Here is an 18,743-nt window from a genome sequence, read left to right on the forward strand (position 1 = left end):
TAGCATCTAATGAGCTCAAACCCTGGAGTATTAATCTTCTTTAAGGAAAATAAAGTTATTAATAGCTGTAAATCAGTAGGCTCTTCATTTATTATTAAATGTTCAATTTCCAGAGAAATTTCAAGGCTTGCCCTGTTCTTTACTCTTTCTGCAATATCATCTTTATTCATTATTAATTAAGTATTACTTACAGATGTGATATTGATCCAAACAATGGATTAATTGGACCTTTCCTAGAACATACTGAAAAACTGACAAAACACATAGTTTTGCTGAAACTGTGCACATTGCAATTGCTTTTATTAGACCAAAATATTTGTTTTCATTTATATTTGGTGTTTCATCTGATGCCCTTCCTCTATGCTTTAAGACAATTTAATCACAGACTGTAAGAAAAATGTGGATTGTGAAAACATGCTAACCTTTTCTTCCAATTTTTCCTGCGTTTCTTGTCTGCTGTCTAAATGATCTATCTTCTAAGAGAATCTTTACATTTATCTATGTAATGGAAGTTGAACATCTCACAAAGCTTTCTATACTTTATTATTGTTACTGTTTACATTAGCTGTTAAATATAAGAGATGTGTATTTTTACTTGACATTATGCAGCAAAGTTCAATTATTTACTCCTACGAATACAGTATATTAAAGATTTGCACCTTGCTAGAATTTTCATCAGATTGTTCCAACTGTCTTTCATTGTTTTCAACTATCCAGGTTGTTATTGGTAATTAGGAAGAATAAACCAATTGTGCAATTTTGTACAATTTTTTTTGTAATGTATAGATTCATGTAGGTATAGGTCTGTACAATAGAAGTTACATCTGCCAGTTGGGACATGTACAAAATAAAGTTGAATACCTTTATGGTTATATTTAGAGGTACCGTCACCTATGCAGAGTGGAGGCAGCTTTTTTATTAACTTAATTGATTTTCGTGAGAATGCAGCCTACTGATTTACTGGCAAGCATTGGCATTTATGAGGCATTACTAATATTTTTGAAGTCACTTGTTATGCTGCATTCTCATAAAAATATATATACTGGGGGCCGCATGCCACCCTTGGGCAGCCTGTTGCCCATCACTGCATTAAATGGACTAAAAATTAAGCCTTCTACTCTCATGGTCTGTCCTTTGATCACTTTGCTGCTGACAGTGTAACAATCAGACTTCAAACAATCTATAACCATTTATCTAATCTAATAGTGACATCTATAACCATTTAATGTTGAAAATAGGGTGGTCTGTGTTGCAAAGCTCTAATCTGTTCTGTGATGTGGGGGTTAGCCCAAACTAAGTTGTGTCCATATTATGCATTTATTTTTGATGAACTACACTTTTAAGCTCCCCCCAAGTATGAGATTATACCATTTTATTATTTTAGATGAAGATTCTTTCATAGATGTACAGGTTGTGGACAAAAATGTCTAAACACCTCAATAAAGAAGGGAAATAACATCTGAGTATGGTCAAAATCATGTGTAAAATTATTGAACTTGCCCTGATTGCTTTTCTTCATGGGCTGCATGAATGCAAGAGGAAATCCCAGTTTCTTTGGCAAAGCACTAGTGTGCAGTGGAGACAGGTTAAGTCAGTTAAATCATCCTTTTCCATGTTTTTGACAATCGGACAAGTGCATGGGGTAGATTTATCAAGCTACAGGTTTGAAAAAGTGAAGATGTTGTCTATAGCCACCAATCAGATTCAAGCTGTCATTTTGTAGAATGTACTAAATAAATAACTAGAATCTGAAAAAATGTAGATGTTGCCTATTGCAACCAATCAAACGTGCAGCTTGATAAATTTACCCCATGTGTTGCACCAACCTAAAAAGCTCTAGAGCCCTGTGTGCTTGTTTCCAGCTGTGAATGGTTCTTGTGATTCTGTAATGTTGTGTGGTGCATTTTCCTGGCATGGCAGGATGAGTTCTTTCAGTTAGAAGGACTGAGTGATCATTTTCATCCCATGTTGCAGCAAATCTTTCCTGATGGGAGGGGTGTCCTCCTGGATGACAATGCCACCATTCTCTGAGCATCTGTGGTCACCTAATGATTTTATGAGCAAGACATGGTGATACTGATTTTATGCACATGTCATGGCCTTTTCACCAGGTCTGAACCCAATTGAGCATTTATTGGATATCCTGGAATGACGCCTGAGATTTCCATCAACCAGGCATCAGTAGAGTAATCTCCTTGTGGAAGAGGGGTGCTGCATCCCCCCTCCATAATTTCAAATATTTGTACTCTTAATACCGTTGCACATACAGGCCATTCTGCACACAGATCTTGTCCCAGTGCCCTACTCAGTGACTTTATATTGATGTTTTTTTTTTAATCTGCTACCTGCACAATGTCTACGTAATACACATATTGAATAATGAATGTTGCTTATGTTTGAGATATATAGGAGATATATAGTGTATATAAAGAATATATACAGTGTATATATTTTCCTAAATCTTCCCACCCACGCTTATATATTACTAGGGCTTAGGAATGCCCTATACTCGTCAGTAGCAGATCAAGAGGGGGGCGATCGGAGCGTAAAGCAAACAGAATTCTGCCCAGCTGCTATGATTCTGTTTTAAACACAATTAGAGTAGCCAGACAGCATCCTCTGCCGGCCTTTTTGTCAACTGGCACATATATACAGTGTGTGGCTACAGGCAGCACACCCCTGCTAGGAGTGAAGGTGGGGATGGGTCCCATAAAAATAATCTAGATCCGCCTCTGATGCTCACCCACATCTGCTTCCCTGCTAGCTTTTCCATAAATATGACAGTTTCCGAAGAGTATTTGGTCCTGCTTATATTTTTATTATTTTTATAAGTATTAAACTGTTCCACTAGAAGATAATTGGTTATTTAATTAGACAGTTATAATTAGTTGTATAAGAAGATAATAATTTTGCTCCTTGAAAACCATTGCCCTAACTGTTCAGTTTGTCTTAATCAGATAAATGATATGCTTATACAACTTTGCAGGGGTATGTGCTGTGCGTTCTCCATTAGTCTACAGAACCTGTGTATTTATATAAGGTCAAGACTTTTAGAGCATTCAGTCTTCAAAACTTGGGGCATGTTATATAGGAAATGCAGTGGGCCGGACTAAAACAGATTATGTGAGCGTTGTAATATTAACAGCAGCACAGAGTTTTTCAACTTTTGTAACTGTTTCTAATAACTTTCTCAACAAATACATCAAAACCTAAATATCAATCATAATAATCATGATAATGTCAATGTTAGCAATGGTAAAGCATCAATATTGAATAATTTACATTGATTGCTCATTATTATTGTATAACTTTCCATTAACTCTCCTCACAGGTCAAATCCAGATTCTAACAATAAATAGAACAAGTACATACATAGACCATTATAGAAAGTTATTGTAAATGTTCACAAATGCATATTATATAGATAAAGGATGGTGACAAATTTAAACTTAGTGGAGTCTACTTAATTTAATCTATCTAAGTCGTTAATTTTGATCAGCCACAATTGCGGAGAGCAAAAACATGTCCTAGGAAACAGAAAGGAGCAGTTGTAATTATATTTTCTGTCCATTTCCTAATGGCAAGGGTGGTCTTTTATTTTCATACAGACATAATTCTGCCGAAGCTATCTCCTCCCTTTGATATGCATTAATAGAGCTAGTGAGAGCAGGCAGGAAATGCCTGTCAAAAATTGAAAGGCAGATTTTTTTTTTATTTTCTTTTTTTATATAAAGGTAAATTTATTTTAAAAAATCTGAAATAAGGATTAAGCAAGTAGATAACATTTTTTTGACTCAACTGTATGTGAGTGTTACCTCTTGGTAACACAGACTACTAATATGTAACAAATCAACAAACAACAATACTAATGAGGTGTATTTTTGTCATATCATGGCACTATGGAAATTGCAAACCACATATTTATATCCGTGCAATCATTATTCTAAGCTTTGCTTATGCTGCACGTATGTTTTTTTGCAGTTGTGTTTTACATGAAGCATTGCCCCATTCAATGGGACAATATTTAGATGGGATTACCCAAGTGACAGGCACCTGGAGAATTCAGTTTTAAGTATGCTAAGACCAAATTTCTTAAGTACCGGTCATACATGGCTTCAGTGGAAAGCTGTGTGCTGTTGGCTACCATGGCACACAGCTGATGGTGGCACGCAAATCTTGAAATACCTCAAAATGTTCCCGGTTAGTGCAGAAAATGTTTCCTTTTGGCACTCCCTGGTTTGTTCAGTGGGAAATCATTGATTAAGTAATGTGTGGCAGCTACCAGGCTAATATAATTTACATGCATCATGAGCTATGTTCTTATTTCACACAGAATGTGGTGTTTTATTGTTTAAAAGTGATTTTAGAAAACACCAATCGCAGTAGGATCCAGTTACTCAGTTTTTTTGTTAAAATCAAAAACTTTTGAACCTTCGCCTGTCAGCATATTTAGTCTCTTCTAGTCTGTTGTTGTTATTATTTATAAGGTGCCACAAAATGTCTGCAGTGCCCTATAGGGTACAGACAGTAGGACAGTACAACAAACAAGTAACATTAAACACCTCTTTCAGTGGCTCTAAGCCAGTTAGCTGCACCCTCACTCTTGGGCACAGGTTTCCAGCTTGTACTGAATATTCCTCGCTCCAGCCTTTCTCATTAGTTTTGTTTAGGGTTATAGTGTTCTCGCATAAAAATAAATAAAAGGGCTTTCTGCTATAGAATCAGATGACAACATGGATATTTCTACACCAAGTTGTAAAAGAAGCACTGTTCAAATATGTTTCCTTGTCCTATACTCTATTTGCATACCAGTGTATTTGTATTCTAGCTCCTGTAGCCAATTCTCACTGAGTAGGTCCCACCAGAAGGAGCTATGAATTCTCTTACAGCATTATTTCACATCTCCCCTGATATCAGGAAACCTGACAGTGAGATAACGTATCGTCCTTAACATCTGTTGCATTCCCTGGTCTCCACAGTTGCATTCAAGGTGAAAAAAAACCTACTGGGCTCATTCTGCTCCTTCAACCTTTTTGTCACAAGCTGAAATACCAAATGACATTGGTGTCCCTAAACACTGTCCCTCTAGCACAGCAAATAGAAACTGAGCTGTTTTCCTGCAGTGTTTGTTAGAATTGTATTCACTCTATAGAGCTGCATCTTTCTACCTCGTATAACTGCATTTTCAAATACTAAAACATAATAGATAACTGTTTGTATATGTTTATGTACATTATATTTAAATATTTGTTTCTTCTACTTTTCAGGAAATTACCACTTGTTCAGAAGATTATTATAAATGGACACAGTATTTGTTTGTTAAGATGTATGAATGCGGACTTGTTTATCAGAAAGAGGTAAGTAATGTGCACCCATGCTTGTGTGTGTGTGTGTTTTTTTTTTTTTTTTTAATGATGATGTAGGAGGCGCCACGAGCTGATTTACGAGTCTGGTTGCCCCAATGCTGATAAGGGCATGTAGAACAGTTCATTAGCCATAGGTCACACTTAAGTTGCTGTACTCTTAAATTAAAATGAACCAGGGAGCCCACAGCACCGTTTCCGTTTCTTCCCAATTTGTGTTTATTGGGTCCCTTGGTGTGGGTCTAATTAATACTGTATAAAATTAAAATAATCCCATACCTTTTGATTTTCATATACAAAACTAGGACACAAAGAATGATCTTACAAATGGTTTCTGTTTGTCTGTCATTGAATCTACATACTAGATGAGGCTTTACAAACTACTTTCAGAAACTTTAAGATGACATATTATAGGGTCCTATTGCCATCTTAAATTACTAATACATCATTAGCTGAAATGTTTTAATGACGACTTAATTATGAAAAAATAATTCCATTGTTTTTAGTAAAAAATAATGGGAGTGTGCAAATGACAACATTAATATAAATCTACCTTCCTTGCTAATTTTTTGCTCTACTCTCAGAATGCAAGAGCTGCTATAATACAGGGTATCCCTCCCTGGACAAAGATAAATGTAATTTGAAAATGATGCGCTCGGTTGCCTTCGATAAATCATATACATATAGTATATATAGCAGAGGGGAGTATGTATATTCCGAGGTGGCAATGGGAGGGGGTATAATGGGGAGAGAAACCCCTAAGATGGTGAGTCTCTAATTTTGACCTATGATATATCACTATTCAAGGTGATTACCTAATTATTTAGGTAATTATTTATTACATAGACAATGGCACAACAATTGGAATGACCTCCAATTCATTAGTTAAAAACACTCCCCAACATAGGGCATATTAAAACCAAAAATTACAATACACACCTATTGAAAGGAAGTCAATTAGGAAGTGGAATACATGATCAAAAACAACGGATGTCTGTGATCTGCATATCTTAAGCAGGTCTAGTCACAAAAGGGTTTGCTCAACCTAATTACCTCCTACTGGGCTAATTGTTTCCTTTTTAAAAACATTTGGTCACACATTTATCTGAGTTGAAAATTAGGTTCATTTATGTATCAATGCAATATTTTATTTGGGCCCTGGCATTTAATATTCTATTTCATCATATCAGATTTATGCTCTTATCCTGACAGGGTTCTATTATCCATGCTATTCTATTTTATGGTGTGTATTGTAATTCTTGGTTTTAATATGCCCTATGTTGGGAAGTGTTTTTAACTAATGAACTGGAGGTCATTCCAATTGTTTTGCGCATTGTCTATGTAATAATAAATCATCTTTTATGTAATCACCTTGAATAGTGATATATCGTAGGTTAACATTAGAGAATCACCACCTAGTATTGGGGGTTTCCCTCCCCATCATACCCCCCTCCCCCCCTCCCATTGCCACTTTTGAATATAAATATTCCCCTCTGCTATATATTTTCATCCCCCATTCCCTTCACACTAAATGTATATGATTTATCGAAGGCAATTTAGCACATCATTTCCAAATTACAAATAAATGACTGGAGGAAATTACTGTAGGAATAAACAGGACCTTAGAAACTTGGCAGAGATGAGTCACATTAATGGATACTTAGAGAGGAGTGATAGAAGTGTATGAGGAGGTGAGAGTGATGAGAGCTAAGAAAGACCATAGTATGACAGACAGAAGTGGACACAAACTAAACAAAAAAGAGCAGGCATGGACACAAGGAAAGATGAGTAAGAGGAGTAGATAAGGACGGAAACAAGTAATTGGAGTGTAGACCTTGCAAACAAAACAGGACTCAGACAAGTGATGGTGGTGAATAAGGAAGAGTGTTAAAAGTAGACTTGCACAAAGAAGATTGTCCATGACAAAAAAAAGTGACAGGAGCAGTCAAGTGCAAACAAGAGATGTCATTACTGAACAAGAATGTAAGAACAGTGGCAAGGACCAGTCAGAGAGGAAATATGGGAGAGGACAGGGCAGAGAAGAGTGATGGGCTTGAATTAGGAGAGAAAAAAGGGTACAATAGTGGAGTGAATACTGATAGAAGGGTCTTGAGATTGAAGAAGGAAGATGGAAGTGGGTGAGAAGTGTTCAGAGAGGATAGACAAAGGAGAGTTGGAAGTGGACCCATACAGAACGGTGTGAAAAGGAGTGATGGACCCATACAGAACGGTGTGAAAAGGAGTGATGGACCCATACAGAATGGTGTGAAAAGGAGTGATAGGAGTGAACCCCCGGGAAGATAGACTCTTAGTGAAGAAAGTGACTGGTGGTGGCAGCGGGCAACAGCAGAAATATTAAGTTTTTTTGTTTTTTAACGGAAAGAGTTTTTATTAAGGTTTTATAGAAATTGTAAGTAAAATGGTAAAGAAATAAACGGGGAAGGATATATTACAGGGGAAGGGAAGGCGGGGTTTTGTGATGAGCAGCCATATTATCATTATTTCTTTCTTTTCTCTAGTAAATGCTCTTTGGAATTGTTTTAGGATCTTCCAATATATATGTAAAATAAATAAATTGTTAATACAAATATGTTTTTAAGATATTTGAGTCAGTATGTGTTCCTCAGATGAGATCATGAAAGATGCTCTTTTAGATAAACCATAGCACTCGTTTGATATGAAAATAAATAAGCATGTGTAAAAACTAAATCCAGAAGTCCGCTGATTACAGTATTTTAATTTCACTGGAAATCGTATTAGCAGCTTTCTTGCCTGTCATAAGAGTTTTAGCTCACAAGAGATTTGTATCAACTTTCGCACATACTTCTGTTTACTATGTTGTGACAACAGTGCTTTAGCAGTTGCCTGTTTGTCTATGTTTCAAAAAAGAACATTACTGGCCAGCACAGAACACTTAGATGAATCATAGCAATTCTCATTCTGTTGCTGGCATTCTGATTGAATGAGCCCAGGAGAACATTTGTTCTTCTCGCTATTATTATATTTGAAAGCTGGCTGCTTATCAGAGCTTTGTGTTCTTTTTGCAGTTAATTAAAGGAGTTGTTGCAGTTTTGTATTTTAGTTTGTTCCCCCTTTTACTGTTTATTGTTTTGGGAACTGATTGAGATTTAATATCATCACAGATTTAAGTGGTTATTTATGTCACATATGTCAAAGTGCACAAATTACAGTTATCAGTATACACTAATTGCAGCAATTATTAACATTACATTTCCACTAAACCTGAAGGCTGGAGTTCACTAGAGGTACTACGCTCTAATTTATGATATTAATTGCATGTGATCATTCAGAGCCAATGTACTGGAAGCTGACATACTTCCTGCAGCTTCATAAGACCACAGGAAGTTTCTCACCAGCACAGTGAGCATGTTACAATCATTAAACGATATGTTCATTATATCATGAATATTTGTATTTATAAGGAATTTGGCTATCTTGCAGATGTGTAAAAGGTGAATCCAGAGGTAATTATATAGTTTTAACACACAGTAGATACGACCTACATATGTGCTTTCTATTCAGATTATGTTTAATATGTTGTTGTATTTATATGACAAGTCTGCTACCATAGGGAGAAATGTATTAAAGTGACAACGGGTTAATTTTACATTTCCATAAACGTGACATTATTATATTTTCTATATGTCTTTACAGTATCCCAAAGTTCTTGCTACAAAGTTTTACATTCAGAAGTTAATTTTAAAGCTCTGTGAATGAAATGGACTTTAATCATGTTTGTGAGCAAATTGTCCAAACACGCCTTGCATATACTTCAACTTATATGCTGCCTGAGCCTGATATAACCAGCGGAATACATAGTCTCATATTCTGTCCTGAAAACTGTTCATTGTACATTATTCCTAGCTTCTGCTACAGAGTGCCTAGTGTGGCAATAGTATTCCTCATATCTCTCTAGTAAGCAGTTATTTTTCGCCCTTCTGCATCCATGTGGCTACAATGATTTTCATGATTGAAGTAAACCTATTACCGCTACGTAAATCTACATTGATGGATTTAAAGCAGAACATTTTTCTAGTTTTGTCAAATAAGATTGTGTCCTTAAATATAAAATACGATTTTGTGTGAAATTAACTGTTCTAATAAAATTTCTAAGCTTTTGCAAAGGAAAAAAAATAAATTCCAAAAACAAAAATCCATTTTATTTTTATTTAACAGGAACCAGATACAATATTCAAAAACCAGTAGTTAGTACAGTATGATTATTATTATTATTGTTTTTATCTTCCACAGTGCTGCACATATGGGGTTAGAATGTAAAACAAAATTACAAGATTACATATATACATACAGATAAGAACAATGGGTAGAGATACGCAGAATAATAAATGCATGAATGCAATTAATAGAACAAATGGCATGGCATACAAAAACAAGTCAGCATAAGACCAGACGGAAACAGAGAGGACGCTGGAGAATAGGCAGACATGATGTATAGTGTAGAGAACCCTGCCCGTGAGACTTTTCATTCTAACAATAGTCCAAAATAGTATCAATAGGCATAGTGAGGTTCACTATGGTACCTTAGTGTGCAAGACATGATGTAGAGCGTAGTAGATGGGGCCTATGTGGTACAGTCCTGGAGGGTCCAGATGGTCTAGAGACCTATTTGGGTAACATCCTGGATAGTGTCTAGGTAGTGTAGAAGCCCCGATGGTGGCAAGAAAGGCATGGCAGTAGCAATGTAATCAGTAATACAGTAAGTGGTAAAACAACAGCAAGGCAATATTTTGGCACATCAACGTTATGGTAGAGCAATATAATGGCAGAGGCAATGCAGTACAATAATGTTAGAGTTAAGAGCAGTAAATACAAAGGCAATGGGAAAATAGTGTTGGAGGGGGAATTTGTGGCTGGAGAGCCATGAAGGGACAGGGGCAGGAGTGAGGTGGGGAGAAAAAAAAACAGTTGCACAGTTGTGAAGCACAAATTATAATAATCAAACCTAATCCAAGGTTTTACAATATTCTTATTATAGCAACAAGAATGCATGGGAAAAAAAACCTGAAAATAATTCATGGAGTAGGGAGGGAAGGAGGAACATGAAGGTTGAAGGGGTGGTTGCCACCTTAATACCCTATTATGTATGGGTAATGGAGGGCATATTGGGAGCTTTCTCCTGGCCATGACCTAATGTTTATCCAGGAGGTCCCTGACCTTGTCCCAATAAGCTGATGTTTTTGCGCAAGTCCACCAAATATGGTGGAACTTAACTCTCTGACAACATTTCCTCCATTCCAGTTTAGAGTGGTGGAGGGAAACGTAGTAGGCATTTTCTTTAATCGGGTTTGGTATTGAGGCCAGCTGATGTCCTTTCCCTAATTGTTTCCCAGTGATCTTTGTCAGTGGGGAGGTCATAGGTGTGAAGCGTATGACAGTCAGATTTAATACTAGCGAAGAAGCCTGGGAAATTTTCAGCATACAGAGACTCGTAGGAGTGCATAATATAGACCCCCAAATATATGACCCTTTTCCTCTGACATTGAATGTCAATGTGAGAGGTGAAGTTCTGCCACTTGTTGGAGGGGGCGTTTAGTAACATTGCCTCTGACTTTGAATAATGAATTCCATATAGTTAAAGTTTACCATATGCTTCCATCAGCTTCAGACTATTGGGAGGGATACGTTAGTTTGTTTAAAGGTTAACAGGACATAATCAGCAAAAAGTGATATCTTACTCTGCAGTCCCCCAACCCCACATCCTATATGCCTGGGGAGGCACTAATGGTTTCCGCTAAAGGTTCTTTTACTAACACAAAGATTGGGGGGGGGGGGGGGGGGGGGCAGTGGACATTCCTGCCTGGTACCATTCATTATAGTGATAGATCCAAGGGGACAGCATTGATCATGACTCTGGTGGAAGGATAAATGTAGAGAGCCTTGATTACTGTGAGAAAGCTTCCAGACAGTCCAAAATGTTGCAAGGTGTGGATCATGTATTGCCAAGTCATCCTGTCTAAAGCATTCTAAAACATTGCCAGAATCTTAGTCTAGGGTTTAATGCAATTCTTTAATAAGGAGATAGGGCAGTAACTGTTGTAGGTATTTGTGTTCTCAAATTTGTTATAGTAAGCGGACATGAACCTGTCTGGGCTAGGTGCTTTGTCTGATTTTTTTTTTTTATCCGAGTAATTTCTTAGACAGTAATTTCATCATTGAGCTGGTCCTCACTATACTTTGTATCCACAAGAATGTGCAAGAACCTAAAAGCAATAGGGGGAATGTAGTGTGCCACTGACCTCTAAAAATATTCGCTTTACATTTTCAGTGATAAATGACTCTTAGCCTGTTTAATACAATCTCTGTATCATTGTCCTGATATCCTATGAGCTGATTTGTGTTTTTGATTGCAGGCTCTGGTAAATTGGGACCCTGTAGATCAGACAGTGCTTGCTAATGAGCAGGTGGATGAAAATGGATGTTCGTGGCGCTCTGGAGCAAAAGTGGAGCAAAAGTACCTAAAGCAGTGGTTCCTTAAAACAACAGTATATGCAAAGGTAAGGTGCATTAAAAATTAACAATTAACCTATGTTCACCTTTAGGTATAGTTGGGGCAGGATTTTAAAATCTATTTACTTAATTTGCATTTTTTTTATGTTGAAATTGCATTTAAGCCACAACAGAAGTATTTTTACATTGCTTATGTTCAACAAAATAGCCACTGGGTCATAACAATAAGACTTTATGCACATGTTCTTAATTTACCTATTTGAAGAAATATTTTATTTGACTGTTCTCTGTTGCCAGCCTCTGCTATGCAAAGTGCCAAAATACAGAACCGAATCTTCACACTGTTTAGATGTATTGTAGTCTTGCCTGGGCATGGTTTGCCTGAAGAGAATTGCTTCAATAATTTATTTCTTTGTTTCAGTGCTGCTGGATAGACGTAATTTCCTATAGTATTGTTACAAAAGACACATATGCACAAAAAGTAGACATGATCGCAACTTATAGCATTGTAATTCAAATCTGCATGTTTTAGAGTCATGGGCAGCCATAAGTGGTTGCCATGGTGACTGTTCTGCACATGTTGTGCTTTGATGCTAAATTTCTGTTTTGAGGAGTGTTTGTGATTGTCAGCAATTGTGTTGCCCTGTGGAATACAGTGAGATTCCTCCCAGTAGCAGCTAGCTCTCTCAACAAAATGTGGACCATTTAACACTGTCTTTGCCAAATGTCTTTAATGATGTGCAACGTTACTTCACCCATCTGGAATATCTCATTTGTTTTAAAGTACATAGGTCAGCTGTATTGCCCTTGGAACGGAGACATAAACATTGCCAGCTGGGCTGCATACCTGCACCAATTCCAATGCAGGTCCAGCCATGCCATGTCTCATAGCTGTCTAATTTAATGGCTTTAGAGGAAACCATGAAATCCACTCTGATAGCAATCCTGTAGTAGGAACCCCCTGACTTATTCTTCCATCTATATGCTACTACTACTCTGATCATTATTCTGTGAATTTCATCTCTGCAATCTGTGTTTAAGTATGTTATAGGAAACTGTTATCTGTTTAAACTTAGGTTGGCACAGTCTTTTATTGCTGCCTAATTTATGCTAGGTATCTGGCCTCCTCTATCCTTTCCCACAAATGTTTTCTTTTCCTTTGATTAGCTGACCAATTAGCACATCTGTAGTGTATTCCTAAATTAGACTGACTACATCTTAGTTTCATTCTATGGGGAGACGTATGTGGGGTTAGACGTGTGTGATTTCTGCACTAAGTGGGATTTTCTCACAAAGTGGACGAAAATGCACAGTTAGACAAACATTGGACTACATTTGACTTGATTTAACTCCCAGCAATAAGCAACATCTGCCACAGCCTATTTCTGCACTACTTGTCTATTTATATGGAATACTGCTAAGAGGTAATTCTTAAAATATCCTTGCTTTTTGCTTTTACCCCTTTTTTCACAATGTTTCACAAATTGCTTTTCTTAGTCTCATTTCATGGCATGATCTTTAGGACTGTGTCATCTTTCACCCCTCCACCAACACACAAATTTGTTCATATTGCACCTGCATTACTCCACTAACCTCTATTTAACACCCATGAACTGTTGTCCTATTTATTATCTCTAACAAGTACAGCCTCCACCTGTCGCCAGAAAATAAAAGGCCACACATCTTACAATCCCCTTGCCTATCTTTCGCTCACTCTGCTTCTATTAGCTGGTGATATATCACCTAATCCAGGTCCCCCACACTCCTCACACACACATACATCAGAACACTACCGTTCTATAGCAAACCTCAAACACATCACCTGTCTACCCTCTCTTCCCAAGTCCTTTAAATGTGCCCTTTGGAATGCACGATCTGTTTGTAACAAACTTACCTCCGTTCATGATCTCTTCCTCTCAAAAAACCTCAACCTTCTGGCAATAACAGAAACATGGCTCATGCAATCAGACACTGCCTCACCTGCAGCACTTTCACATGGTGGCCTCCATCTCACCCACACCTCCAGACCTGAAGGCAGACAAGGAGGTGGGGTTGGACTACTTCTCTCCCCACAGTGCACATACACAGTTCTACCAAATGTCCCATCACTCACGTTCACATCTTTTGAAGTACATGCTATTCGCATTTTTAATCCATTCTCCCTACGTGTTGCGGTGATCTATCGCCCCCCTGGAGCACACCAACAATTTATTGAGGATTTCTCTGCATGGCTCCCTCACTTCTTATCTTCAGACATCCCCACCATCATCATGGGTGACTTCAACATCCCCATTGATAACCCACCTTCCAAAGCTGCTTCCAAACTACTCTCTCTAACATCCTCACTTGACCTCTCCCAGTGGATTGAATCATCTACTCATAAGGATGGCCACTGCCTTGATCTTGTTTTCTCTAGACTATGCTCAGTTTCTAACTTTATTAATACACCCTTCCCCCTCTCGGATCATCACCTTATCAGCTACACTCTCACCCCCACTGCTCTAACCTCTCTACTGTCTAACTCAACCAAGCCTCCTCATACTCGTAGAAATCTGAATTCTATTAATCTTCAACAATTTTCCACCTCTCTCCAACACCTTCTCTCCCCTATCTCTACATTCTCATCCCCTGAGATGGCAGTACCTCATTTTCACCTAACCTTAGCAACGGCCCTTGATCAAGTGGCTCCAGCGACACTTCATACTACACGTCGACTTCGATGTCAACCGTGGCACACCAAAGCAACACGAAATCTTCAAAAACTGTCCCGTAAAGCAGAACGTCACTGGCGTAAATCTCGAAGCTCTAATGACTTCTTCACATATACTTCTGTCTACCACTCCTATCGAAATGCTCTGGACACTGCAAAACAAACATACTTTCAATCTCTTATCTATGCTCAGGCTTCTAACCCCAAACGCCTTTTCAATACATTTAATCATCTTCTCAATCCTCCCACCCCGAACCCTCCATCTACTATCAGTGCTCAGGATCTTGCTACCTACTTCAAGGACAAGATTGATAAGATCAGACTAGAAATGGTATCCTCTTCCTCAAAAAGCCATCAGCTCATTTCCTTCCCACTACCCTCTGACACCCTCTCTTCATTTGACCCCACAAATGAAGAGGAAATTTCTACGCTCTTCTTATCTTCCTACTCTACCTCCTGTCCTCTTGATCCTATTCCCTCGCAAATTGGTAGATCCCTGTCTTCTGTGCTCATTTCACCTCTAACTCAAATCTGTAATCTCTCACTCTCTACTGGCATCTTTCCATCACTATACAAGCATGCAGTGATTACTCCTATTCTAAAAAAACAAAACTCCGACCCAAACTCTCTCTCAAATTACCGTCCCATCTCTCAGCTCCCTTGCCCCTCCAAGCTTCTAGAGAGACTTGCCTACACTCGCCTCACACGCTTTCTTTCCGCAAACAACCTGTTGGATCCTCTTCAGTCAGGCTTTCGTTCTCAACACTCCACAGAGACTGCGCTGACCAAGGTTGTTAATGATCTGATCACTGCTAAGACTGAACGCCATTACTCTCTCCTAATTCTCCTTGATCTCTCGGCTGCATTTGACACAGTTGACCACTCTCTTCTCATACAAACGCTGCAATCCCTAGGTCTTCAAGACACAGTTCTATCCTGGTTCTCATCTTACCTCTCTAATCGCTCTTTCACTGTTAATTTCTCTGGAGCCACATCTGCTCCGCTTCCCCTATCAGTTGGAGTACCACAAGGCTCTGTGCTAGGTCCTCTGCTGTTCTCTATCTATACCGCTTCTCTTGGAAATCTAATAAGTTCCTTTGGCTTTCAGTATCATCTCTATGCGGATGATACCCAAATCTATCTATCCTCTCCTGATATCTCGACATCTGTGTTGTCCCGTGTAACTGACTGTCTTTCTGCCATTTCATCTTGGATGTCCTCTCGTCAACTCAAACTTAATCTTTCTAAAACAGAGTTAATAATATTCCCACCCGCCAACAAGAGCATATCTGACATTTCTATCTCTGTTGATAACATGACCATAAATCCCACCCCACAAGCTCGCTGCCTAGGTGTAATCCTTGATTCACGCCTATCCTTTGTTCCCCACATTGACTCTATATCTAAATCATGTTACATACATCTAAAGAACATTTCCAGAATCCGCACATATCTCACACAAGACACTGCTAAAACCTTAATTCATGCACTAATCATCTCCCGCATTGACTATTGCAATTCCCTCCTTACTGGTCTTCCCAAAAACAGACTCAAACCCCTAAAATCTATTTTGCATGCTTCGGCAAGACTGATTTTTCTTGCAAATAGCTATTCCTCTGTTGAATCACTCTGTATGTCTCTACACTGGCTGCCTGTCTTCTACCGAATCCAATATAAAATACTTTTACTAACCTACAAGGCCATCAACAAAGCTGCACCAACATACATCTCCTCTCTTGTCTCAAAATATCTCCCAACTCGGCAACTCCGTTCTGCAAAAGATCTGCGTCTCTCATCCACCCTCATTACATCCTCCCATTCCCGGTTACAGGACTTTTTTCGGGCTGCACCCACTCTATGGAACTCTCTCCCTCGCACAATAAGACTCTCCTCTGTTCTACAAACTTTCAAGCGTTCTCTGAAAACCTACCTATTCAGACAAGCGTATAATATTCCTCAACCACCATCTTAACCTCACTACCTTTAGCCTGTTACACAATTTCACACAAGACAACTACCCCCGGACCAACATTATTGTGTGACAGGATCATTTAGCTTATGAGTCACCCTACCTTTGCAGTCTGGCTGGGCCAAGATGCAAAATGTATACTTAACCTCATGTGTCAATCTCCCATTGTCCCATAGATTGTAAGCTTGCGAGCAGGGCCTTCTCACCTCTTTGTTTGTTTTACCCAGTTTGTTTATTAGTTTATTACGTTTGTCCCCAATTGTAAAGCGCTACGGAATATGTTGGCGCTATATAAATAACTGATGATGATGATGATGGATATATATTAAGGATTTCATCAACAAAATACAATTTTCTCTTTCCTGTCATTGGGGGACACTGTGACCATGGTGTATAACAGGTGGACCTGGAGCTAGGCAATTCATTGTGCAGCACCTCCCCTGTATAGCCATCTGGAGCTACTTTCAATTTAATGTGTCCTTTGGAGAAGGGTGTCTTTTGAATAGGGCTCCTGTCCTGTTTTTACACGCTTTTATTTTCATGTTTATTTTTTCAGTGTGTTTTGGTTTTTTTTTTGCAAAAACAGAACAAAAACACTTTTTTTAAAATAAAGAAGGCTTACCGCAAGGACACTTCCCAGGAAGTGGATAGCCTGTGGGCTGCCTCCACTCTGGGTCCTTGTGTTGAGATGTGCAGCCTGTGGGCTTCCCTCACCTCTGCCAGCGTGTAACCCTCTCTCCTTTCAGCGCATGAAGATTAGTGTGCTGCACACATCACTAGCGTCCTCTTTTGCAAAACAAGCAATTCTTCCTAGGATGATAACGACTTGTAGAGGGATGGTAGGCTCAGCCAAATCACCATCAGGGAGAGCAAGCGACGGAACTGTGAGTATGCAGGGGGAACAGGAAGTGCTGTCAGGGGGAGGAGACTTTGGTGATTATGTTCTCCTCCCCTGTTTCGGGCTTCCTCAGCAGAGGCACAGTTTTTCAGAACTGCTCTGGGCTTACTCACTCTCCTGCTGGTTTCCCTAACTCTTTGAATTGAAACAAAATAGACTTTAACGCTGTTTCTGTTAACTTTTTTTCCTGACTGTCTATGGGTACACTTGTTTCAGAATGTGTATATCTAAGTAACCTCTTTGTCTTTATAAATAAGCATTATAAATAAGCATTCCTTGATTACTGCAGCATTTTCAACTGTTTATTGGTGGGGTCAGATTTTGTTGCTATCTTTCCTTTAGAAAAAAAAATAAGTGGATGTTTGTGTTTAATTATTTTATCACTTATATTCAGTCTGACTCAGATACCCTGTGTGCAGCATGTAAGATGGAGTTCCGTGTTCAATGTTCTTGTGCGACTTCATTTGTGACTTTCCAGGCAGAAGCTGGTCTGGCGTTCTCATTAGCTGATTCTGCGCATGGTCTGGCAAATGCCAGATTCCTGTGGCTTTTTTACCAATTCTCTCTGGTTCAGGTCTTTAGCTAGGTACACACTACACTGTTTTCGTCCAATAATCGGCTCAAACAGCCGACATATGACCGCTCATTCAAAAGTCGGTCAGTGTGTTCCAATCTCGTTTCCACTGTGTAGTGTGTATAAACTTCCGACCGATCCACAACCGTGAGTACAAAATTACAGTTATTGCTCACGACAACATGGCTGTAAAAAGTCGCTAAAGGGACATCCGCTCTTCCCTTTATCGTCCTAAACAAGGCTAGTGTGTATGCAGTCCATGGACCGAGCGATCGGACCATCGGTCGCATGTAAAATCGCTCGGCATAAAAAGTTGGTCGAAATTTCTGTAGTGTGTACCCAGCTTTTCTTCAGAGTAAGAAGGGGAGTTGTTTCTCGAGTCTGAGAGGGAAGACGCTTTTAGTGTAGAGGATATCTCTAAGACACAAAGGTGTAAATTTATCAAGCTGCAGGTTTTTTTAAAAGGTGGAGATGTTGCCTATAGCAACCTATCAGATTGTAGTTATTTATTTCTTAGATTCTATAAAATGACAGCTAGAATCTGATTGGTTGCTATAGGCAACATCTCCACTTTTTCAAACCCGCAGTTTGATAAATTTACCCAAAAGTGTGGATGATTTTGTCCTGGGGGTTAAACAAACATTAGGATTTGTGGAACCCGAAGTGACAGGGACTGACTTTTCTCTTCACATCAGAAGAAACAAAAAGTTTGTTTTCCACCATCTCCTCAGCTTTCTGAA

The 18,743-nt window shown here is 38.7% G+C and overlaps 1 protein-coding gene across 5 annotated transcripts in view; it reads left to right on the forward strand.

The window, feature by feature from the left end:
- Positions 1-18,743, forward strand: part of LARS2 (leucyl-tRNA synthetase 2, mitochondrial) — a 141,247-nt gene that overhangs the window by 61,137 nt on the left and 61,367 nt on the right. For all 5 annotated transcript variants that reach the window (XR_012692787.1, XR_012692786.1, XM_075212501.1 and 2 more), the window contains 2 exons: positions 5,268-5,357; positions 11,756-11,899. Coding sequence is in view for 3 of the 5 variants with exons in the window: in XM_075212501.1 (XP_075068602.1) it covers positions 5,268-5,357; positions 11,756-11,899 (234 nt within the window). In the remaining 2 variants the exon portion in view is untranslated. The remainder of the gene's footprint in view (positions 1-5,267; positions 5,358-11,755; positions 11,900-18,743) is intronic.

This window comes from Mixophyes fleayi, chromosome 5, assembly GCF_038048845.1.
Source record: "Mixophyes fleayi isolate aMixFle1 chromosome 5, aMixFle1.hap1, whole genome shotgun sequence".
In the NCBI taxonomy this organism is placed as follows: domain Eukaryota; kingdom Metazoa; phylum Chordata; class Amphibia; order Anura; family Limnodynastidae; genus Mixophyes; species Mixophyes fleayi.